Here is a 25000-nt window from a genome sequence, read left to right as displayed (position 1 = left end):
ATCTTGGTAGAGTCTCTAACCACCTTGCTTGTTGTCCGATGGCAGTACCTGATTGACTGCAAGAAGATCCCGTCTCTTCCTGTGGTGAGCCTCACTCTGGGAGGGAAGCAGTTCAACCTGACTGGAGAGGATTACGTGCTGAAGGTAACAGAACTACAGCCAATGCATGCTGGGAGATGTAGTTTTTTAAATGAACTCCCCTCAATGAAGTCTAGTATTATTAATATTGCAATGATCAGGAGCCAGGAGTTTGAGCAGGGTTACAAACTCACACTAGCCCTGCTGCTGCTGCACCCAGTCCTGGGGTTCAGAGCTCCCCTCAATGAAGTCTAGTATTATTATTATTGCAATGATCAGGAGCCAGGAGTTTGAGCAGGGTTAGAAACTCACATCCAGTCCTGCTTTCACTAGGAGTTTAATAATCAGACTCCCGCTGCACAGCAGTGTGATCCAGTCCTGCTTTCACTAGGAGTTTAATAATCAGACTCCCGCTGCACAGCAGTGTGATCCAGTCCTGCTTTCACTAGGAGTTTAATAATCAGACTCCCGCTGCACAGCAGTGTGATCCAGTCCTGCTTTCACTAGGAGTTTAATAATCAGACTCCCGCTGCACAGCAGTGTGATCCAGTCCTGCTTTCACTAGGAGTTTAATAATCAGACTCCCGCTGCACAGCAGTGTGATCCAGTCCTGCTTTCACTAGGAGTTTAATAATCAGACTCCCGCTGCACAGCAGTGTGATCCAGTCCTGCTTTCACTAGGAGTTTAATAATCAGACTCCCGCTGCACAGCAGTGTGATCCAGTCCTGCTTTCACTAGGAGTTTAATAATCAGACTCCCGCTGCACAGCAGTGTGATCCAGTCCTGCTTTCACTAGGAGTTTAATAATCAGACTCCCGCTGCACAGCAGTGTGATCCAGTCCTGCTTTCACTAGGAGTTTAATAATCAGACTCCCGCTGCACAGCAGTGTGATCCAGTCCTGCTTTCACTAGGAGTTTAATAATAAGACACACCTGAGCTTGTTCGCTAGACACACTGGGGGCTGATCAAGCTGGATCTCACAGAGAAACCTGGACTGGATCACACTGCTGTGCAATAGGAGTCTGATTCCCAGCCCTGTGGATCTCACAGTGAAACCTGGACTGGATCACACTGCTGTGCAATAGGAGTCTGATTCCCAGCCCTGTGGATCTCACAGTGAAACCTGGACTGGATCACACTGCTGTGCAATAGGAGTCTGATTCCCAGCCCTGTGGATCTCACAGTGAAACCTGGACTGGATCACACTGCTGTGCAATAGGAGTCTGATTCCCAGCCCTGTGGATCTCACAGTGAAACCTGGACTGGATCACACTGCTGTGCAATAGGAGTCTGATTCCCAGCCCTGTGGATCTCACAGTGAAACCTGGACTGGATCACGCTGCTGTGCAATAGGAGTCTGATTCCCAGCCCTGTGGATCTCACAGTGAAACCTGGACTGGATCACACTGCTGTGCAATAGGAGTCTGATTCCCAGCCCTGTGGATCTCACAGTGAAACCTGGACTGGATCACACTGCTGTGCAATAGGAGTCTGATTCCCAGCCCTGTGGATCTCACAGTGAAACCTGGACTGGATCACACTGCTGTGCAATAGGAGTCTGATTCCCAGCCCTGTGGATCTCACAGTGAAACCTGGACTGGATCACACTGCTGTGCAATAGGAGTCTGATTCCCAGCCCTGTGGATCTCACAGTGAAACCTGGACTGGATCACGCTGCTGTGCAATAGGAGTCTGATTCCCAGCCCTGTGGATCTCACAGTGAAACCTGGACTGGATCACACTGCTGTGCAATAGGAGTCTGATTCCCAGCCCTGTGGATCTCACAGTGAAACCTGGACTGGATCACACTGCTGTGCAATAGGAGTCTGATTCCCAGCCCTGTGGATCTCACAGTGAAACCTGGACTGGATCACACTGCTGTGCAATAGGAGTCTGATTCCCAGCCCTGTGGATCTCACAGTGAAACCTGGACTGGATCACGCTGCTGTGCAATAGGAGTCTGATTCCCAGCCCTGTGGATCTCACAGTGAAACCTGGACTGGATCACACTGCTGTGCAATAGGAGTCTGATTCCCAGCCCTGTGGATCTCACAGTGAAACCTGGACTGGATCACGCTGCTGTGCAATAGGAGTCTGATTCCCAGCCCTGTGGATCTCACAGTGAAACCTGGACTGGATCACACTGCTGTGCAATAGGAGTCTGATTCCCAGCCCTGTGGATCTCACAGTGAAACCTGGACTGGATCACACTGCTGTGCAATAGGAGTCTGATTCCCAGCCCTGTGGATCTCACAGTGAAACCTGGACTGGATCACACTGCTGTGCAATAGGAGTCTGATTCCCAGCCCTGTGGATCTCACAGTGAAACCTGGACTGGATCACACTGCTGTGCAATAGGAGTCTGATTCCCAGCCCTGTGGATCTCACAGTGAAACCTGGACTGGATCACACTGCTGTGCAATAGGAGTCTGATTCCCAGCCCTGTGGATCTCACAGTGAAACCTGGACTGGATCACGCTGCTGTGCAATAGGAGTCTGATTCCCAGCCCTGTGGATCTCACAGTGAAACCTGGACTGGATCACACTGCTGTGCAATAGGAGTCTGATTCCCAGCCCTGTGGATCTCACAGTGAAACCTGGACTGGATCACGCTGCTGTGCAATAGGAGTCTGATTCCCAGCCCTGTGGATCTCACAGTGAAACCTGGACTGGATCACACTGCTGTGCAATAGGAGTCTGATTCCCAGCCCTGTGGATCTCACAGTGAAACCTGGACTGGATCACACTGCTGTGCAATAGGAGTCTGATTCCCAGCCCTGTGGATCTCACAGTGAAACCTGGACTGGATCACACTGCTGTGCAATAGGAGTCTGATTCCCAGCCCTGTGGATCTCACAGTGAAACCTGGACTGGATCACACTGCTGTGCAATAGGAGTCTGATTCCCAGCCCTGTGGATCTCACAGTGAAACCTGGACTGGATCACACTGCTGTGCAATAGGAGTCTGATTCCCAGCCCTGTGGATCTCACAGTGAAACCTGGACTGGATCACACTGCTGTGCAATAGGAGTCTGATTCCCAGCCCTGTGGATCTCACAGTGAAACCTGGACTGGATCACACTGCTGTGCAATAGGAGTCTGATTCCCAGCCCTGTGGATCTCACAGTGAAACCTGGACTGGATCACACTGCTGTGCAATAGGAGTCTGATTCCCAGCCCTGTGGATCTCACAGTGAAACCTGGACTGGATCACACTGCTGTGCAATAGGAGTCTGATTCCCAGCCCTGTGGATCTCACAGTGAAACCTGGACTGGATCACACTGCTGTGCAATAGGAGTCTGATTCCCAGCCCTGTGGATCTCACAGTGAAACCTGGACTGGATCACACTGCTGTGCAATAGGAGTCTGATTCCCAGCCCTGTGGATCTCACAGTGAAACCTGGACTGGATCACACTGCTGTGCAATAGGAGTCTGATTCCCAATCCCTCCGGAACTTCTCATTGTTTTTTTCCCCACAGGAATCTCAGGCCGGAATCTCAATCTGCCTCAGCGGCTTTCTGGGATTGGACATCCCTCCCCCCGCGGGGCCGCTGTGGATTCTGGGAGACGTTTTCATTGGCCGCTATTACAGCGTGTTTGACCGAGAGAGAGATCGAATCGGATTCGCCCCGGCAGTGTAACGGACCGAGCCACCATCTTTAAAACCCATTCTCTCCCCTCTTATTAGCTTTATTAACAGGATCACCGGCCCCTCCCTTTAAAGGAGCGCTGCCCATCTTTAAAATCCATTCTCTCACCTCTTATTAGCTTTATTAACAGGATCACTGGCCCCTCCCTTTAAAGGAGCGCTGACCATCTTTAAAATCCATTCTCTCACCTCTTATTAGCTTTATTAACAGGATCACTGACCCCTCCCTTTAAAGGAGCGCTGACCATCTTTAAAATCCATTCTCTCACCTCTTATTAGCTTTATTAACAGGATCACTGGCCCCTCCCTTTAAAGGAGCGCTGACCATCTTTAAAATCCATTCTCTCACCTCTTATTAGCTTTATTAACAGGATCACTGGCCCCTCCCTTTAAAGGAGCGCTGACCATCTTTAAAATCCATTCTCTCACCTCTTATTAGCTTTATTAACAGGATCACTGGCCCCTCCCTTTAAAGGAGCGCTGACCATCTTTAAAATCCATTCTCTCACCTCTTATTAGCTTTATTAACAGGATCACTGGCCCCTCCCTTTAAAGGAGCGCTGACCATCTTTAAAATCCATTCTCTCACCTCTTATTAGCTTTATTAACAGGATCACTGGCCCCTCCCTTTAAAGGAGCGCTGACCATCTTTAAAATCCATTCTCTCACCTCTTATTAGCTTTATTAACAGGATCACTGACCCCTCCCTTTAAAGGAGCGCTGACCATCTTTAAAATCCATTCTCTCGCCTATTTTTTTACTTAGAGATTTATTATTATGCAAATCACGAGAACAAATTAATAAGAAGTTTTATATATAATATAATTTTCAGTAAGCATGCACGCTTTGTAATAAAACAGTGTTAAAAAGATTAAGAATTATATCGTAGTGTCAAACTGCACAGGATTGTGAGGTTCTGTGTGTCTGTCTCTCTCCGATTCTGTGTGTGTCTGTCTGTCCTGCAGCTCAAACCCCCAAAAACCCCAAAATTCCTCCAGTTTTATAAATTACAAATATAAAAAATGCTTTTCAATGCCTTTGCTTTGCATGCTGTGAAGAAATGATGATTAATTACTAAATAAAATAATTTTTACTTGTTTTTTTTTTTTATTATTTTATTTTATTAAGTTTAAATGTCTGTCTGTCCCCCTTAGACTCGAACCCAGACCTCCAGAGAAAGGCAAAGGGCAGAAATGAGAGGCTGTTCAACTTACCCACTGTCTCAATGCAGCTAGGACTGCAGCTCCCAGCATGCCTGTGCACCCGAGGGATGCTGGGAGCTGTAGTTCCCAGCTGTTCTCTTTGTAATCCACGCTAGTGTTTCTGTACGAGGGGCTGCAGTCGGCAGTGCTATCGGTTCAAACCTGGTACGAGGGAAGAACATGAGCCGGGCTGAGAAAGAGTCTGCACCTCTTACCCCCAAAGCTTGGAGCCCAGGACTCCAGCGGAAGGTGAAAGGCAGGGATCTCTTAACAACAGACAAATAAACAAACAAAACACCATCAATGAGAACAGCAACAAACTGATTTTTGCATTTCAGTTTAATGAACTGCATCCATAGCAAACACCCCCACCTGCTGGTCACAACAAGCAACTGCAGTATCTAGAAATCTTAAGACGGTACTGAGTGTTCAATCTGCATCGTTTCCTCCGCATGGCAGTTCTCTCAGTGTCTTCAGTGTGAATTCAAGGACTAACGTCTGCCCTCGTTACTGCACTGTGAATCAGGACAGCCCTGGCTATAGGACTACAGCTCCCAGCATGCCTCTGCACCCGCGGGCCGTGGCGAGGGATGCTGGGAGCTGTAGTTCTTTAACTCCAGAGCTCTGGCTGTGTTCTTGTATCTCCATTCCAACGTCTCAGGTCAGCTGCTTGCCGCAGTGTAACACAGCCAGGGTCTCTATAGCAGAGACAACGCCATGAAGTTTGGTGTGACAGTAGGGTGTGCTGTTATATTAGTGTTTGGGATTGTCTATCTGTCTGTCTATCTGTATCTATTTATATCTGTCTGTCTGTGTCTCCATGTATCTCTCTCTATTTGTATCTATCTGTCTGTTTCTATCTCAGTGTATCTATCTATTCATCTATCTATTTGTATCTGTCTGTGTTGCTCTCTCTATCTACCTATCTATCTATCTGTCTGTATCTCTCTCGGTCTCAGTGTCTCTATATATCTATCTATCTACCTATCTATTTGTATCTGTCTATCTGTATCTCTGGTTGCATTCAGAGATCAAACTGTGTACAATCTGACCAATGCTGTCAATCTGTTGGATAAATTTGTCGTATTCTGCACAGAATCTGGGCAGAATGATCTCAGTGAACGCACCCTTTATCTACCTCTCTGTCTGTGTTTCTATCTCGCTCTGTCTCAGCGTCTGTCTGTCTGTCTCTGTCTCAGTGTTTCTCTCTCTGTCTTAGTGTATCTGTCTGTCTCTTAGTGTCGCTCCCTCTCTCTGTGTGTCTCTATATTAAAAACAGCTCTCCCCTCAGTATTTGGGTTTCTGTCTGCCTGTGTATTACTATCCTCTCCCCTCTCTCTCTTCTCCCCTCTCCCCTCTCCCCTCCACTCCTCTCAGTATTTGGGTTTCTGGGAGTCCCCCGTGTTCAGACGGGGTCGGGGCAGGTCCCCAAACATCTCCGTCCCGTCCGTGACTCGGACAGCGAGAGCGCGGATACTGGCAGCTATGTGATCCAGATCAGCACAGCCAGCCTGGAGGGGAGAGAGGAGAGGAGAGATCAACACAGTAGAACACAGGAAATCAACAGCCCTGGTCATCGAACTACAGCTCCCAGCATGCCTCTGCACCTGCGGGCCCTGGCCAGGGATGCTGGGAGCTGTAGTTCTTTAACCCTAGAGCTGTGGCCTTGTATCACAATACAACCCATTTCATCAAGTCTTTGGATTAGTGATACCGCCATCTAGTGGGCAGCTGGGGTATAGGACTACAGCTCCCAGCATGCCTCTGCACCCGCGGGCCGTGGCCAGGGATGCTGGGAGCTGTAGTTCTTTAACCCTAGAGCTGTGGCCTTGTATCACAATACAACCCATTTCATCAAGTCTTTGGATTAGTGATACCGCCATCTAGTGGGCAGCTGGGGTATAGGACTACAGCTCCCAGCATGCCTCTGCACCCGCGGGCCGTGGCCAGGGATGCTGGGAGCTGTAATCCTTTCGGAAGCGATACTCACCCTTTGCTCGCCGCTGTGAGACTCGGCGTGGCTCGGAGCGCGCCCCCCCGCCGTGAACTCTCTGTACCCCCAGATGGGCACAGAAACGGGGAGCGAGCGAGCGAGGTGCTGCTGGGAGAGAGAGCGAGAGGGGGGGGCCGGCCGGGAGAAGACTGAGCGAGAGGAGAGGGGGGGGTCCTCACTGAGAGAAGAGTCTGAGAGAGAGAGAGGGGGGAGAGAGAGAGATAATGAGACACACACACACACAGTGTCACTGATAATGAGAGAGGAGACACACACACAGTGTCACTAATAATGAGAGAGGAGACACACACACACACATATCTACTCACCATCAGTGCTTCCATCCTCTTCTGCATCCGACTCAAAGAAAGGTTCAGAGAGAGACACAGAATCTTCATCCATCACAAACACCTCTGAGAGAGAAAACCAGGAGAACATCAACCACCTTCACAATCCATCACAAACACCTCTGAGAGAGAGAGACAACCAGGAGAACATCAACCACCTTCACAATCCATCACAAACACCTCTGAGAGAGAGAGACAGCCAGGAGAACATCAACCACCTTCACAATCCATCACAAACACCTCTGAGAGAGAGAGACAACCAGGAGAACATCAACCACCTTCACAATCCATCACAAACACCTCTGAGAGAGAGAGACAACCAGGAGAACATCAACCACCTTCACAATCCATCACAAACACCTCTGCGAGAGAGAGACAACAAGGAGAACATCAACCACCTTCACAATCCATCACAAACACCTCTGAGAGAGAGAGAGACAACCAGGAGAACATCAACCACCTTCACAATCCATCACAAACACCTCTGAGAGAGAGAGACAACCAGGAGAACATCAACCACCTTCACAATCCATCACAAACACCTCTGAGAGAGAGAGACAGCCAGGAGAACATCAACCACCTTCACAATCCATCACAAACACCTCTTATTAGCTTTATTAACAGAGAGACACAGGAGCCCCATCTTTAAAGGAGCGCTGACCATCTTTAAAATCCATTCTCTCACCTCTTATTAGCTTTATTAACAGGATCACTGACCCCTCCCTTTAAAGGAGCGCTGACCATCTTTAAAATCCATTCTCTCACCTCTTATTAGCTTTATTAACAGGATCACTGGCCCCTCCCTTTAAAGGAGCGCTGACCATCTTTAAAATCCATTCTCTCACCTCTTATTAGCTTTATTAACAGGATCACTGACCCCTCCCTTTAAAGGAGCGCTGACCATCTTTAAAATCCATTCTCTCACCTCTTATTAGCTTTATTAACAGGATCACTGACCCCTCCCTTTAAAGGAGCGCTGCCCATCTTTAAAATCCATTCTCTCACCTCTTATTAGCTTTATTAACAGGATCACTGACCCCTCCCTTTAAAGGAGCGCTGCCCATCTTTAAAATCCATTCTCTCACCTCTTATTAGCTTTATTAACAGGATCTCAAGTCTTGCTAATACAATCACAACTGGAAAGAAGCAGTAAAAAAACTACAGCTCCCAGCATGCCTCAACACTGGCAGTAACAGGGAGGGATGCTGGGAGCTGTAGTTTTTTACACACACACACACACACACACACACACACACACACACACACACACACACACACACAGAGTGATAATTTCACCTGTTGCTTCATTCAGGTTTCTGTTGCGTCTCTCAATCTCTTCATCTTCTTCCTCCTCATCGTCTTCTAGCCCCTCCCCCCGGTTGCTGGCCCTGCCCCTCGGCCCCACCTCTCCTCCTCCTCCCCCTCCCCCTCCCCCTCTCCCATCTGCAGCAGGAGGTTGTGTTTGTTTGCCTGCTCTGTCAGGACGGCGCCCTCTAGAGTCCCGGAGGCGTCATGACCGTTTCCATTAGCCCCGCCCCCGCTCCCCAAGACCACGCCCCCGCTGTAGATTGACGGGTAGCTCTGCGAGTAGAGACTGCTGGGGCTGGCTCCTCCCACATCGGCCGAGCTGAACTAGAGAAAAACAATAAAAAGAAATTCACACACAAAACCACACAGCTAGGACTACAGCTCCCAGCATGCCCCTCACGGCGAGGGATGCTGGGAGTTGTAGTCCTTTATGCTGCAGGTCTCGTATCACCTCTATTACAACACATCCTGTAAAGAAAGCATCGCGGATTCTTCGAGACACAGTGAATCAGGACAGCCCTGGCTATAGGACTACAGCTCCCAGCATGCCTCTGCGCCCGCGGGCCACAGCGAGGGATGCTGGGAGCTGTAGTCCTATACGCTGCTACATACACTAATGCTACCCAATATACAAAACACAATACAACCCAATACTGTGTGGCTCAGACCCACCCCCCACCCCCCCTTTTATTTCAGCTTCTATCGGTCTCACTCGGCCAGTTGAAAGGTTTTCTCTGTCTTCTCTGCCGTTGCCCCCCCACCCCACCACACCCCACACCCCACACACTCACAACGGAGACCCGGTCCGGCTCCTTGCTGCGCCCCGCCCCGAGCAGGCAGCTGGTCCCGTGCAGCACGGCGATGTCGTCCAGGTAGCGCCGGGCGGACTCCGCTAGCGGGCCGGGCCCCCACACCCCGTAGCTCCGCTCCTCCCCCGGGCCCGGCTGGCCGCCGCCCCGCGGTCCGTGCTTCCTGCGGGACGTCAGTAGGGCGACCTCGTTCCCGCTCTGCCTGCTGTACGCTTCGGCCGCCCGGAGCAGAGCGCCCCAGCTCTCACGGTGGTTATCGGGAACGTCGCCGGACGCCATCGCTGAGATTCTCCGCTCGGCCCGACTCTGTCAAATCGATTTGAATCCCGTCTCCCTTCCCTCCCTCCCTCCCTCCCCCCTGGACCTGCTATTTCTCCTCTGACCGGGGACGGGCAGTTCTGCGGAACACCGACCTAAAAAAAAAAGACAAGAGAGAAAGAAAAACAACGTTTTGATAAAAACACCCGTCGAAAGAGGACGGGAATCAAACTCCTATTGCACAGCAGTGTGATCCAGTCCAGGTTTCACTGTGAGATCCACAGGGCTGGGAATCAGACTCCTATTGCACAGCAGCGTGATCCAGTCCAGGTTTCACTGTGAGATCCACAGGGCTGGGAATCAGACTCCTATTGCACAGCAGTGTGATCCAGTCCAGGTTTCACTGTGAGATCCACAGGGCTGGGAATCAGACTCCTATTGCACAGCAGTGTGATCCAGTCCAGGTTTCTCTGCTCCCAGCTTGATCAGCCCCCAGTGTGTCTAGCTAACAAGCTCAGGTGTGTCTGATTATTAAACTCCCAGTGAAACCAGGACTGGTTTTATATATTATACAGCAACACCAAACACGATTCAGACACCCCCCTGAGTTTCAATAGCCATAGTTTAATATATTATACAGCAACACCAAACACGATTCAGACACCCCCCTGAGTTTCAATAGCCATAGTTTAATATATTATACAGCAACACCAAACACGATTCAGACACCCCCCTGAGTTTCAATAGCCATAGTTTTATATATTATACAGCAACACCAAACACGATTCAGACAGCCCCCCTGAGTTTCAATAGCCATAGTTTAATATATTATACAGCAACACCAAACACGATTCAGACACCCCCCTGAGTTTCAATAGCCATAGTTTAATATATTATACAGCAACACCAAACACGATTCAGACACCCCCCTGAGTTTCAATAGCCATAGTTTAATATATTATACAGCAACACCAAACACGATTCAGACACCCCCCTGAGTTTCAATAGCCATAGTTTAATATATTATACAGCAACACCAAACACGATTCAGACACCCCCCTGAGTTTCAATAGCCATAGTTTAATATATTATACAGCAACACCAACCACGATTCAGACACCCCCCTGAGTTTCAATCTGCATAGTTTTATATATTATACAGCAACACCAAACACGATTCAGACACCCCCCTGAGTTTCAATAGCCATAGTTTAATATATTATACAGCAACACCAAACACGATTCAGACACCCCCCTGAGTTTCAATAGCCATAGTTTAATATATTATACAGCAACACCAAACACGATTCAGACACCCCCCTGAGTTTCAATAGCCATAGTTTAATATATTATACAGCAACACCAAACACGATTCAGACACCCCCCTGAGTTTCAATAGCCATAGTTTAATATATTATACAGCAACACCAAACACGATTCAGACACCCCCCTGAGCTTCAATCTGCATAGTTTTATATATTATACAGCAACACCAAACACGATTCAGACACCCCCCTGAGCTTCAATAGCCATAGTTTAATATATTATACAGCGTTTGCCAATTTGTTTTCAGACACCCCCCTGACCTTTGTTATTTGCAAAGCGTGTTTAATTTATTATACAGCGACAAATTACCTTAATTATTCGCTTGGGAGCGTGCATAACGGGGCCACCCGCCTAGGGACCCTTTTTGTGATTATTAGCTAAATGGGGAGATCTATAATTTTACGCGAACAACATTCTAAGACACAAACAAACAAAAGCAGGAACGAGAGTTGCAAATAACGTTTCGCACATTTTAAAGCGTGTTTATCGTCGTTCGTCTCTCAACCATCTGCCAGCGTGGGGGGGGGCACGTCTGCACACGTCGGCAGGGGGGGGGGGGGGGGGGCTGCGTGACGCAACGGTGGGCGGAGCCTGAGAGAGATCCAAATAATCGATTTACGATGCTATTATATATATCCATATATATATATATAATATATATATATCTATATATGGGTATATTGTCTTTTAAATAATATAAATAAACCAAAAGTAAGTTCAAAGTTTTGATATTACAATTATTCCGTGTGTATAGTCAGAGACGTCGTCTCTGCACCATCCTGTTATACCCCCCCCTTCCCACCCCCCTGGGGCAGAATCTGACCTTAGACTCAGTTTAAAGTGGTCACGGTTAAATTGGTCAGATTCTGCACAGATTCTGCGCAGAATGATCTCCCCTTTCAGGGTGCAAGGCTGGGTTCACGATGCTTTTTCGTCCCCTGCCCCTCCATCATAACTAGACCGTTATATAAATCATGCAAAGACTTATTTCTTAGGTCGCTTGCTGAATTGTTCAGATTCTGCGCAGAACGATCTCCGTGAACGCACCCCCCCCCCCCCCCCCAAAAAAAAAAAAAATCTGCAGGGGATGCGTGACACCCCGTATTGAGATGGGAATCAGAGGCATCGCACGTTGCATTGCGAATCGGTGCAGGACCTGCTTATAGGACTACAGCTCCCAGCGGGCCTGCGCGCCAGGGATGCTGGGAGCTGTAGTTCTTTAGCTCGGAGCCGCGCTGGGGGGGTCTGGTCTCGCAATGCAACTCACTTCAAAGAAACGAGACCTCAGCGTGGGAAATAACGTCACAAACTCGGTCGAACCCGCGTTACAAATGCATTTCCGACGCAAGCCGCACGTTGCCGAGCCCAAATACGGCGATCGGCGGCTTTCGGAAGATTTCGGAGGATTTCGGCAGATTTCGGCTTTTCCCGTCTGAGCGTTTCTCAACGAGGGCAGCCGACGGGGCGTGGCGCTGGGCAGTGGGCGTGGCCATGGCAGTAGCGCTTGGCTGGGTGATGGGCGTGGCGCTGGGCAGTGGGCGTGGCTATGGCAGTAGCGGTTGGCTGGGTGATGGGCGTGGCTGCTGGCGGTAGGCGTGGCTATGGTCTATCTGTTAGCCGGGGGTGGGCGTGTCGACTGACTGTGGGCGTGGCTACGGCTGTATTGGTTGGCTAGGGGTGGGCGTGGCGGTGGGCGGTTTCAGAGGACAGAGGGGCGTGTTCCTCAGGAGGTGACGTGTTTGTTATAGGAAGTGGAGATGTTCAGATAACAGTAATGGAGGCTTGTGGGAGTCGCCTCGGTCACAAGGTAAGATTTTCTAGAAAGTTATTTTACATTTTTTTAATCCAATGTGTCAAACAGACTGACTTCGGCAGTATTGAAACTCAGGGGGGTGTTTGAATCGTGTTTGGTGTTGCTGTATAATATATTGAACTGGCAGGGGGGTGTCTGAATCGTGTTTGGTGTTGCTGTATAATATATTAAACTATGGCTATTGAAACTCAGGGGGGTGTCTGAATCGTGTTTGGTGTTGCTGTATAATATATTAAACTATGGCTATTGAAACTCAGGGGGGTGTCTGAATGCGCGCCTGCACGCGGACAGCAGCTCGTGTGATGACGTTGCTGACCAGACCGTGTGGGGGGGGAGCACAAAACACACATACTCCTGCAGCTCTCAAATTCTATTGTCCCTGACCTCCTACAGCACCTACGAACACCCTCAGCGGAGCCCAGTGTTCCAGTCTAAACGATCTTTCTTTCAATACAATGTAAAAAAAACTTAGGTTACACAGTTTTGTCTGACTGAAGCCGAGGGTCGCAGCAAATATTTACTAAATAGTCGATCATTCTAACTTTTAGTCCCCCCCAGACTTAGGCACAAACCACAACGACATATTGAATTTGATCCGGATAACTTTGAGTCCCCCGAACAGACCTTGCACAAACCACAAACCACAACATATATATAATTGAATCCGATAACTTTTGGTCCCCCCCCGCCAACAGACATGTGTTTGGTGTTGCTGTATAATATATTAAACTATGGCTATTGAAACTCAGGGGGGTGTCTGAATCGTGTTTGGTGTTGCTGTATAATATATAAAACTATGGCTATTGAAACTCAGGGGGGTGTCTGAATCGTGTTTGGTGTTGCTGTATAATATATTAAACTATGGCTATTGAAACTCAGGGGGGTGTCTGAATCGTGTTTGGTGTTGCTGTATAATATATTAAACTATGGCTATTGAAACTCAGGGGGGTGTCTGAATCGTGTTTGGTGTTGCTGTATAATATATTAAACTATGGCTATTGAAACTCAGGGGGGGTGTCTGAATCGTGTTTGGTGTTGCTGTATAATATATTAAACTATGGCTATTGAAACTCAGGGGGGTGTCTGAATCGTGTTTGGTGTTGCTGTATAATATATTAAACTATGCAGATTGAAGCTCAGGGGGGGTGTCTGAATCGTGTTTGGTGTTGCTGTATAATATATTAAACTATGGCTATTGAAACTCAGGGGGGTGTCTGAATCGTGTTTGGTGTTGCTGTATAATATATTAAACTATGGCTATTGAAACTCAGGGGGGTGTCTGAATCGTGTTTGGTGTTGCTGTATAATATATTAAACTATGGCTATTGAAACTCAGGGGGGTGTCTGAATCGTGTTTGGTGTTGCTGTATAATATATTAAACTATGGCTATTGAAACTCAGGGGGGTGTCTGAATCGTGTTTGGTGTTGCTGTATAATATATTAAACTATGGCTATTGAAACTCAGGGGGGTGTCTGAATCGTGTTTGGTGTTGCTGTATAATATATAAAACTATGGCTATTGAAACTCAGGGGGGTGTCTGAATCGTGTTTGGTGTTGCTGTATAATATATTAAACTATGGCTATTGAAACTCAGGGGGGTGTCTGAATCGTGTTTGGTGTTGCTGTATAATATATTAAACTATGGCTATTGAAACTCAGGGGGGTGTCTGAATCGTGTTTGGTGTTGCTGTATAATATATTAAACTATGGCTATTGAAACTCAGGGGGGTGTCTGAATCGTGTTTGGTGTTGCTGTATAATATATTAAACTATGGCTATTGAAACTCAGGGGGGTGTCTGAATCGTGTTTGGTGTTGCTGTATAATATATAAAACTATGGCTATTGAAACTCAGGGGGGTGTCTGAATCGTGTTTGGTGTTGCTGTATAATATATAAAACTATGGCTATTGAAGCTCAGGGGGGTGTCTGAATCGTGTTTGGTGTTGCTGTATAATATATTAAACTATGGCTATTGAAACTCAGGGGGGTGTCTGAATCGTGTTTGGTGTTGCTGTATAATATATTAAACTATGGCTATTGAAACTCAGGGGGGTGTCTGAATCGTGTTTGGTGTTGCTGTATAATATATTAAACTATGGCTATTGAAACTCAGGGGGGTGTCTGAATCGTGTTTGGTGTTGCTGTATAATATATTAAACTATGGCTATTGAAACTCAGGGGGGTGTCTGAATCGTGTTTGGTGTTGCTGTATAATATATTAAACTATGGCTATTGAAACTCAGGGGGGTGTCTGAATCGTGTTTGGTGTTGCTGTATAATATATTAAACTATGGCTATTGAAACTCAGGGGGGTGTCTGAATCGTGTTTGGTGTTGCTGTATAATATATTAAACTATGGCTATTGAAACTCAGGGGGGTGTCTGAATCGTGTTTGGTGTTGCTGTATAATATATTAAACTATGGCTATTGAAACTCAGGGGGGTGTCTGAATCGTGTTTGGTGTTGCTGTATAATATATTAAACTATGGCTATTGAAACTCAGGGGGGTGTCTGAATCGTGTTTGGTGTTGCTGTATAATATATTAAACTATGGCTATTGAAACTCAGGGGGGTGTCTGAATCGTGTTTGGTGTTGCTGTATAATATATAAAACTATGGCTATTGAAACTCAGGGGGGTGTCTGAATCGTGTTTGGTGTTGCTGTATAATATATTAAACTATGGCTATTGAAACTCAGGGGGGTGTCTGAATCGTGTTTGGTGTTGCTGTATAATATATTAAACTATGGCTATTGAAACTCAGGGGGGTGTCTGAATCGTGTTTGGTGTTGCTGTATAATATATTAAACTATGGCTATTGAAACTCAGGGGGGTGTCTGAATCGTGTTTGGTGTTGCTGTATAATATATAAAACTATGCAGATTGAAACTCAGGGGGGGTGTCTGAATCGTGTTTGGTGTTGCTGTATAATATATTAAACTATGGCTATTGAAACTCAGGGGGGTGTCTGAATCGTGGTTGGTGTTGCTGTATAATATATTAAACTATGGCTATTGAAACTCAGGGGGGTGTCTGAATCGTGGTTGGTGTTGCTGTATAATATATTAAACTATGGCTATTGAAACTCAGGGGGGTGTCTGAATCGTGTTTGGTGTTGCTGTATAATATATTAAACTATGGCTATTGAAACTCAGGGGGGTGTCTGAATCGTGTTTGGTGTTGCTGTATAATATATAAAACTATGGCTATTGAAACTCAGGGGGGTGTCTGAATCGTGTTTGGTGTTGCTGTATAATATATTAAACTATGGCTATTGAAACTCAGGGGGGTGTCTGAATCGTGTTTGGTGTTGCTGTATAATATATTAAACTATGGCTATTGAAACTCAGGGGGGTGTCTGAATCGTGTTTGGTGTTGCTGTATAATATATTAAACTATGGCTATTGAAACTCAGGGGGGTGTCTGAATCGTGTTTTCTCCTCTAGGTGGTGTTTGAGAAGGAGGGGGTTTATCTGCATACCAGTAGCAAAAGAAATGCGGATCAGAGCTCCCTCATCCCAGGGATCGTCTATCTGGTCGAAAGGGTGAGTATTGCCTTCAATCTGGGGCTGTGTTGAACCCTAACCCCCTAACTCCTAACCCCTGAGCCCAGAGCCCTAAATTCTCCTATCTGGAGCAGCCCTCGTCCGATCTGTGACGAAACTCGCTCAGGACCTTCTTTACCTCGCAGAGTTATTGAGAGGAGCAGAAACTAACGTCTTTCCCTCCCAGGGTCCTGAAACGACGCTGGAGTGGCGCCCCCTGGAAGATTTGAAAGGAAGTGCGGCTCAGTTTCTCTTCACTAAGAAGGTATTGCTTTAAAGATGCCACTGTTTATGATGCAAGATCGGCAGCATAAAGAACTACAGCTCCCAGCATCCCTCGCCACGGGTGCAGAGGCATGCTGGGAGCTGTAGTCCCAGCATCCCTCACTATATAAAAAATCCAAATGTTTTTTAGGATACCTCTAACAATGAAGAAGTTATGACTTTTGACCCCGGCTACGAACCTGATTGGGCCGTGATCAGCACCATCAGGACACGCCCCCATAGTGATGCAACAGGTGAGTGCGGCTCCCAACTGTCCCTCATTAGCGGTGACGCTGTGTGTGTGACGCAGTGTGTGTCTCTCTCTCTCTCTCTCATTAGCGGTGACGCTGTGTGTGTCTCTCTCTCTCTCATTAGCAGTGACGCTGTGTGTGTCTCTCTCTCTCTCATTAGCAGTGACGCTGTGTGTGTCTCTCTCTCTCTCTCTCATTAGCGGTGACGCTGTGTGTGTCTCTGTGCCTCTCTCTCATTAGCAGTGACGCTGTGTGTGTCTCTGTGCCTCTCTCTCATTAGCAGTGACGCTGTGTGTGTCTCTCTCTCTCTCATTAGCAGTGACGCTGTGTGTGTCTCTGTGCCTCTCTCTCATTAGCGGTGACGCTGTGTGTGTCTCTCTCTCTCTCTCATTAGCAGTGACGCTGTGTGTGTCTCTGTGCCTCTCTCTCATTAGCGGTGACGCTGTCTCTCTCTCTCTCTCATTAGCGGTGACGCTGTGTGTGTCTCTGTGCCTCTCTCTCATTAGCAGTGACGCTGTGTGTGTCTCTCTCTCTCTCTCATTAGCAGTGACGCTGTGTGTGTCTCTGTGCCTCTCTCTCATTAGCAGTGACGCTGTGTGTGTCTCTGTGCCTCTCTCTCATTAGCAGTGACGCTGTGTTCTATTATCTCTTCTCTCTCTTTCTCCTCCCTCTGTCTCAGGTTCACAGCCGGCTGCAGCTGGAGGAGCGCCACCAGGGGGCAGTGCCGCTAGCCTGCACTCCTTCTCCCTCCCTCTCTCCGAGCTCCACTCCCTCCGTCGGTCCCGCTTCACCCTGGGCCGCTCCTTCATGGTCCTCACCTCCCGCGGGGGGGCCACGTATCCGGCGCTGCACTTCCACAGAGGCGGCACCAGGGGGCTCCTGAGAGCCCTGCAGAGATACGTAATCCTGGCTCCGTGAGTGAAACTGGCGCCATTGTGGCTCTAAGCGTGCGCCGGTAGCGCATTGATCTCTATGGGGAGTAAGAGCCAAAATGGCCGCCGCTGGGCAGCAGTTTCTTACCTGGCTCTGTTCTGGTCTCTCTGCAGCTTATCAGTGACTCTCTCTCTGTCTGTGTGTCTGTCTCTCAGCTCCCCCGTTGACAGTAGGCTGTTCCTGGTGTACCCTCACGACTCCAGCGCCCTCTCTCAGTCCTTCGACGAACTGCAGCTGTTCGATGATGGAACCCACGACCTGGTGTCTGTGAGTGTGAAACTGGGACCAGTACCGCTTACTGGGAATTCAAACTGGGAGCAATCTTCAATTAAAAAAAAATAAATAAATAAATTTAAAATAGCTCAGTAATGTTACAAAAATAAAATATTCTCAAACTGCAGTTACAATGTGATTATAATACAGTCTAGTCTAGTGATCTCAAACTGCAGTTCAATGCAATTCAACACAGTCTAGATTAGTGATCTCAAACCGCAGTTACAATGTGATTATAATACAGTCTAGTCTAGTGATCTCAAACTGCAGTTACAATGTGATTCAATACAGTCTAGTCTAGTGATCTCAAACTGCAGTTACAATGTGATTATAATACAGTCTAGTCTAGTGATCTCAAACTGCAGTTACAATGTGATTATAATACAGTCTAGTCTAGTGATCTCAAACTGCAGTTACAATGTGAATGATCTCAAAAATACAGTCTACAGACTAGTCTAGTGATCTCAAACTGCAGTTACAATGTGATTATAATAATCTCTCTCTCCTCTCTCTGTCTCTCTCTTCTCTCTCTCTCTTCTCTCCTCTCTCTTTTCTCCAGCGCTTTATTCAAGACCCCTATGCCACCACTTTTGGGGGTTTCTCCAAAGTGACCAATTTCTTCAGGGGTGCCCTGCGCCCCCCAGATTCTGCTTCGGGACGTCCCGCCGGGAGTCTGGGGTTAGCTGAGGATGAACCTGAATTTGAATTGATTTCATGTGTGAGTAACACAGTGTGTGTGCGTATGTATTTATAATTGCTGTACGAAAACTACAGCTCCCAGCATGCCGCTGTACTGGCGCCAACAGTGAGGGATGATGGGAGCTGTAGTTCCTTAGCAGGCAGTATCAACTGGGTGTAAACTACTGACATTTCCCATGATCCCTTGCAGGAGGTGGAGCTTGGCCCCAGGTTGCCAGTGCAGAGGGCGGAGCCTCTGGACAACTGGGAGGAGCATCTGGACCCAGAGGGGCGTGTCCTGAATCCTCAGCGAGTCAAGGAGCAGATCTTCAGAGGGGTTTGTCTGTTTGTTTTTTTTCTTCTTTGCGTTTCTTAAACTTGAAACTTAAAAAAACAAACAGGGGCATCGTTTCTTCTTTGATTATTTCTGAGTCTGGCTATAGGACTACAGCTCCCAGCATGCCTCTGCACCCGCGGGCCGTGGCGAGGGATGCTGGGAACTGTAGTTCTTTAACTCTAGAGCGCTGGCTGTGGTCTTGTATCACAGTAAAAAATCATATAAACATTTCAATTCTCTCTCCTCTCTCTCTCTCTCAGGGCGTCTCCCCCTCTCTTCGCCGCTAGCGTCTGCCAGACAGACGATCAATCAATAATGTTTTTATTTTTGTTTTTATCTAAAAGCATGCATCAGATGTTGTTATGAAACTGGTGCCATTGTGGCTCAAAGTCTGGGCCGGTAACTCATTGATCTCTATGGGGATCCAGAGCCAAAATGGCATCGCCATTGCAGCCGAGGTCTGGAAGTTTCTCCTCGGTTTTTATCCCTGGGGAAGCACAGCTCAGCAGAGGCAGGATATTCTGTGCAAGAAAACGTGAGTCGACAGGAACTGTGGTGTTCTTTCAAAATCCACCAATGGCATCCCATTGCAGCTGCCCTATGCTTGTGCTGCCATTGCCCCTCAGTGTAATACACAACCATTATTGCATTGCCATTGCAGAGCCCCTGCCTGTGTGTCTGCATTGCCATTGAAGATCATTGAGGGGATAGTTAGCACACTGTGGTCTCATTCTACCAATGGCATCCCATTGCAGCTGCCCTATGCTTGTGCTGCCATTGCCCCTCAGTGTAATACACAACCATTATTGCATTGCCATTGCAGAGCCCCTGCCTGTGTGTCTGCATTGCCATTGAAGATCATTGAGGGGATAGTTAGCACACTGTGGTCTCATTCTACCAATGGCATCCCATTGCAGCTGCCCTATGCTTGTGCTGCCATTGCCCCTCAGTGTAATACACAACCATTATTGCATTGCCATTGCAGAGCCCCTGTCTGTGTGTCTGCATTGCCATTGAAGATCATTGAGGGGATAGTTAGCACACTGTGGTCTCATTCTACCAATGGCATCCCATTGCAGCTGCCCTATGCTTGTGCTGCCATTGCCCCTCAGTGTAATACACAACCATTATTGCATTGCCATTGCAGAGCCCCTGTCTGTGTGTCTGCATTGCCATTGAAGATCATTGAGGGGATAGTTAGCACACTGTGGTCTCATTCTACCAATGGCATCCCATTGCAGCTGCCCTATGCTTGTGCTGCCATTGCCCCTCAGTGTAATACACAACCATTATTGCATTGCTGTTGCTTTTTCTTTATAGAGACGAATATTTTCGAATGAAGGTTCAGTGGAAATCGGTCAGCGAGGAGCAAGAAATGAGAAATTCACTGTTGAGGGGCAATCGAAGTCTAATAGGTAATATCAAATATATAATATATTAAACTATGGCTATTGAAACTCAGGGGGGTGTCTGAATCGTGTTTGGTGTTGCTGTATAATATATTAAACTATGGCTATTGAAACTCAGGGGGGTGTCTGAATCGTGTTTGGTGTTGCTGTATAATATATTAAACTATGGCTATTGAAACTCAGGGGGGTGTCTGAATCGTGTTTGGTGTCGCTGTATAATATATTAAACTATGGCTATTGAAACTCAGGGGGGTGTCTGAATCGTGTTTGGTGTTGCTGTATAATATATTAAACTATGGCTATTGAAACTCAGGGGGGTGTCTGAATCGTGTTTGGTGTTGCTGTATAATATATTAAACTATGGCTATTGAAACTCAGGGGGGTGTCTGAATCGTGTTTGGTGTTGTTGTATAATATATTAAACTATGGCTATTGAAACTCAGGGGGGTGTCTGAATCGTGTTTGGTGTTGCTGTATAATATATTAAACTATGGCTATTGAAACTCAGGGGGGTGTCTGAATCGTTGGTGTGCTGTATAATATATAAAACTATGCATATTGAAGCTCTCTCTCTCTCAGAGCGGGATGTGAGCAGGACGGATCGGAGTCACCGTTTCTTCTCTGGGAGTGACAGCCCCGGCCTCGCGCTGCTCAATGACGTTTTGATGACTTACTGCATGTATAACTTTGACCTGGGTGAGCAATCCTCAGACTCACAGCACAAAGAACTACAGCTCCCAGCATCCCTCGCTATGGCCCGCGGGAGCTGAATCGTGGTTGGTGTCGCTGTATAATATATTAAACTATGGCTATTGAAACTCAGGGGGGTGTCTGAATCGTGTTTGGTGTTGTTGTATAATATATTAAACTATGCTATTGAAACTCAGGGGGGTGTCTGAATCGTGTTTGGTGTTGCTGTATAATATAAAAACTAGGTGCAGAGGCATGCTGGGAGCTGTAGTCCTCACTCTGTTTCTGTGTGGTTCTCTCCGCAGGGTATGTTCAGGGGATGAGCGACCTTCTCTCCCCCATCCTCTTCATCACTCAGAACGAGGTCGAGGCATTCTGGTGTCTGGTGGGGTTCATGGAGCTGGTGGTGAGAGGAGAGAGGAGAGAGAGAAGGGGGAGGGATACAGTGAGGAGGAGGAGGGAGGGGTATAGTGTGTTGTAATGCATTAACGTGTTATAATTTGTCTGCATGTTTTATATTATGGTGTTTGTTTGTTTGTTTGTTGGTTGGTTGATGTATTTATAATTTTTTCGTCAGCATCACAATTTCGAGGAGTCTCAGGAGGCGATGAAGCAGCAGCTGGTGCAGCTGAACACCCTGCTTCGAACCCTGGACCCCGCGCTCTGCGACTTCCTGGGTAAGAGACGCTCCTCCGAGGACAGCGGTGTCTTCTGGGGGTCCCTGTCTCACAGCGTGTCGCTCCATAGGGGACACAGCGGCTGGCTGGATATGACTACAGCTCCCAGCATGCCTCTGTACCGCCCTGGTTAATGACTACAGCTCCCAGCATGCCTCTGTACTGCCTTGGTTAATGACTACAGCTCCCAGCATGCCTCTGTACTGCCTTGGTTAATGGCTACACCTCCCAGCATGCCTCTGTACTGCCTTGGTTAATGGCTACAGCTCCCAGCATGCCTCTGTACCACCCTGGTTAATGACTACAGCTCCCAGCATGCCTCTGTACTGCCCTGGTTAATGACTACAGCTCCCAGCATGCCTCTGTACTGCCCTGGTTAATGACTACAGCTCCCAGCATGCCTCTGTACCACCCTGGTTAATGACTACAGCTCCCAGCATGCCTCTGCACCCCCCCTGGTTAATGCACTACAGCTCCCAGCATGCCTCTGCACCCCCCCTGGTTAATGCACTACAGCTCCCAGCATGCCTCTGTACTGCCTTGGTTAATGGCTACAGCTCCCAGCATGCCTCTGTACCGCCCTGGTTAATGACTACAGCTCCCAGCATGCCTCTGTGCCTGCGGCTATGGTGAGGGATGCTGGGAGCTGTAGTTCTTTGTGCTGCTATAATTGTAATTATAATTCTGATTGAACCCACTTCATTTTTTACTTTTTTTTTTCCAGATTCTAAAGACTCCGGCACTCTCTGCTTCTGCTTCCGCTGGCTCCTAATCTGGTTCAAACGAGAGTTTTCATTTGAGGACGTCCTCAAACTGTGGGAGGTGAGAGAGAGAGAGAGAGAGAGAGAGAGAGAGAGAGAGAGAGAGACACACACAGCGTCAGCGCTAATGAGAGAGAGGCACAGAGACACACACAGCGTCACCGCTAATGAGAGAGAGGCACAGAGACACACACAGCGTCACCGCTAATGAGAGAGAGAGAGACACACACAGCGTCACTGCTAATGAGAGAGAGAGAGACACACACAGCGTCACTGCTAATGAGAGAGAGAGAGAGACACACACAGCGTCACTGCTAATGAGAGAGAGAGAGACACACACAGCGTCACTGCTAATGAGAGAGAGAGACACACACAGCGTCACTGCTAATGAGAGAGAGAGAGACACACACAGCGTCACTGCTAATGAGAGAGAGGAGAGACACACACAGCGTCACCGCTAATGAGAGAGAGAGAGAGACACACACAGCGTCACTGCTAATGAGAGAGAGAGAGACACACAGAGTCACTGCTAATGAGAGAGAGGCACAGAGACGCACACAGCGTCACCGCTAATGAGAGAGAGGCTTAGAGATATTTTAAATTTAGCTAGTATTCAATTCAATCTGGTTTCTCCCAAACACCCCCCTTTTCCAGGTGATGTGGACCGGTCTGCCCTGCGCTAACCTGCACTTGCTGTTGGCCTGCGCCATTCTGGAATCCCAGCGGGACGAGCTAATAAATTCTGACTTTGATTTCAATGACATCCTTAAGGTTAGTTACAAAAATAAATGAATATATATATATAGGAAATCGCAGGGCTGGGAATCAGACCCCCGCTGCACAGCAGTGTGATCCACTCCTGGTTTCACTGGGAGTTTAATAATCAGACACACCTGAGCTTGTTAGCTAGACACACTGGGGGCTGATCAAGCTGGGCAGAGAAACCTGGACTGGATCACACTGCTGTGCAATAGGAGTCTGATTCCCAGCCCTGTGGATCTCACAGTGAAACCTGGACTGGATCACACTGCTGTGCAATAGGAGTCTGATTCCCAGCCCTGTGGATCTCACAGTGAAACCTGGACTGGATCACACTGCTGTGCAATAGGAGTCTGATTCCCAGCCCTGTGGATCTCACAGTGAAACCTGGACTGGATCACACTGCTGTGCAATAGGAGTCTGATTCCCAGCCCTGTGGATCTCACAGTGAAACCTGGACTGGATCACACTGCTGTGCAATAGGAGTCTGATTCCCAGCCCTGTTCCCAGCCCTGTCATGGAGGCAGAGAATCTCCTGTCGCTCGTCTGGTTGTGATGCTCAGGATCTTCTTAATTGCAAGCTTATTGAGAGGATCAAAATCTGACTATTTCTGTGTCCTCTGTGCTCTGTGATCCTGAACTGTGCGTCTGTGTCAACAGGGGGAGTCTGCAGCACAAAAATGACACTGAATATGGCATATGAAGAAATTTGGAAGATCTTCTTTGCAGGGCTGGACTAGTCCATCTTCAATAGAACAGCTCACAGCATGTCGATCTAGCAGCGTCTCTGTCTGTCTGTCTGTCTGAGTCTTAAACCCAGAAGAGACTGAGAGAGAAAGTCAAGTTAGCAGAGAACGTTTTAATGCCTTCGTCATCCCAGAACTGCACTGGATCAGAAACTCCAAACCAGAAGAGACTGAGAGAGAAAGTCAAGTTAGCAGAGAAACGTTTTAATGCCTTCGTCATCCCAGAACTGCACTGGATCAGAAACTCCAAACCAGAAGAGACTGAGAGAGAAAGTCAAGTTAGCAGAGAATCGTTTTAATGCCTTCGTCATCCCAGAACTGCACTGGATCAGAAACTCCAAACCAGAAGAGACTGAGAGAGAAAGTCAAGTTAGCAGAGAAACGTTTTAATGCCTTCGTCACCCCAGAACTGCACTGGATCAGAAACTCCAAACCAGAAGAGACTGAGAGAGAAAGTCAAGTTAGCAGAGAATCGTTTTAATGCCTTCGTCATGTCAGAAGTCCCCTGGGGGCAGGCGGGTGTAATGTTGAGCACTAGAGGTGTTTAAAACTCCTTTGCATCCAAATATTATTCTTTGTGAACTCTTATATATCTTTGAAAGCATTGTAAACTTGGCCTATGAAAACCTTGGCTTAGATTCCTCAACACAAAACTAATTTATCTTTCAATTATCTATCAAGGTAGACTTCCTGTTTCTTAAATTCAATATTAGAAGAGACAGATACATATTCAGTCTGTGAAGATAGGAAAATGAAGTCCGAAAAATTCAGCTAATACTCTCCTCTCCTCCTTTCTCCCTCCTCCCCCTCTTTCTCTCCCCTCTCCTCTCTCTCTCTCTCTCTCTCTCTCCCCTCTCTCTCTCTCCCTCTCTCTCTCTCTCTCTCTCTC

The 25000-nt window shown here is 47.6% G+C and overlaps 3 protein-coding genes across 3 annotated transcripts in view; 2 read left to right on the top strand and 1 right to left on the bottom strand.

Moving 5' to 3' along the window:
• napsa (napsin A aspartic peptidase) overlaps nucleotides 1-3811 on the top strand; it is a 9588-nt gene extending 5777 nt beyond the window's left edge. The window contains exons 8-9 of the mRNA XM_041237704.1: nucleotides 46-144; nucleotides 3562-3811. Coding sequence (XP_041093638.1) covers nucleotides 46-144; nucleotides 3562-3723 — 261 coding nt within the window. The 3' untranslated portion in view covers nucleotides 3724-3811. The remainder of the gene's footprint in view (nucleotides 1-45; nucleotides 145-3561) is intronic.
• A 2122-nt stretch (nucleotides 3812-5933) lies between these two features.
• Nucleotides 5934-11262, bottom strand: akt1s1 (AKT1 substrate 1 (proline-rich)). The gene is made up of 7 exons (XM_041237744.1): nucleotides 11234-11262; nucleotides 9373-9803; nucleotides 8744-8905; nucleotides 8570-8678; nucleotides 7256-7339; nucleotides 6924-7117; nucleotides 5934-6444 (listed from the first exon to the last, which is right to left on the bottom strand). The coding sequence occupies exons 2-7, from the start codon at nucleotides 9667-9669 to the stop codon at nucleotides 6307-6309; spliced, it is 984 nt and encodes a 327-aa protein (XP_041093678.1). The 5' UTR covers nucleotides 9670-9803; nucleotides 11234-11262; the 3' UTR covers nucleotides 5934-6306.
• A 1417-nt stretch (nucleotides 11263-12679) lies between these two features.
• tbc1d17 (TBC1 domain family, member 17) lies at nucleotides 12680-23427 on the top strand. The gene is made up of 16 exons (XM_041237621.1): nucleotides 12680-12780; nucleotides 16235-16333; nucleotides 16521-16598; nucleotides 16749-16851; nucleotides 17528-17762; nucleotides 17937-18048; nucleotides 18614-18772; nucleotides 18944-19069; nucleotides 19330-19351; nucleotides 19523-19604; nucleotides 20390-20484; nucleotides 21058-21174; nucleotides 21474-21574; nucleotides 21746-21845; nucleotides 22570-22667; nucleotides 23261-23427. Exons 1-16 carry the CDS (start codon nucleotides 12748-12750, stop codon nucleotides 23396-23398), a joined length of 1698 nt encoding a protein of 565 aa, XP_041093555.1. The 5' UTR covers nucleotides 12680-12747; the 3' UTR covers nucleotides 23399-23427.
• The last annotated feature ends 1573 nt before the right edge of the window (nucleotides 23428-25000 follow it).

The sequence above is a fragment of the Polyodon spathula genome, chromosome 45 (genome assembly GCF_017654505.1).
Source record: "Polyodon spathula isolate WHYD16114869_AA chromosome 45, ASM1765450v1, whole genome shotgun sequence".
In the NCBI taxonomy this organism is placed as follows: Eukaryota; Metazoa; Chordata; class Actinopteri; order Acipenseriformes; family Polyodontidae; genus Polyodon; species Polyodon spathula.
This window is presented reverse-complemented; position numbering and strand designations above follow the sequence as displayed.

Coding starts and splice junctions, on each gene's coding strand:
- akt1s1 (XM_041237744.1), bottom strand. CDS start 9,669: ATGGCGTCCGGCGACGTTCCCGATAACCACCGTGAGAGCTGGGGCGCT. Junction 8,906..9,372: donor AGCCGGACCGGGTCTCCGTT/GTGAGTGTGTGG, acceptor GTTTTTCTCTAG/TTCAGCTCGGCCGATGTGGG. Junction 8,679..8,743: donor GCGCCGTCCTGACAGAGCAG/GCAAACAAACAC, acceptor GGAGGAGGAGAG/GTGGGGCCGAGGGGCAGGGC.
- tbc1d17 (XM_041237621.1), top strand. CDS start 12,748: ATGGAGGCTTGTGGGAGTCGCCTCGGTCACAAG. Junction 16,599..16,748: donor AGTTTCTCTTCACTAAGAAG/GTATTGCTTTAA, acceptor AATGTTTTTTAG/GATACCTCTAACAATGAAGA. Junction 21,575..21,745: donor TGGGGTTCATGGAGCTGGTG/GTGAGAGGAGAG, acceptor TTTTTTCGTCAG/CATCACAATTTCGAGGAGTC.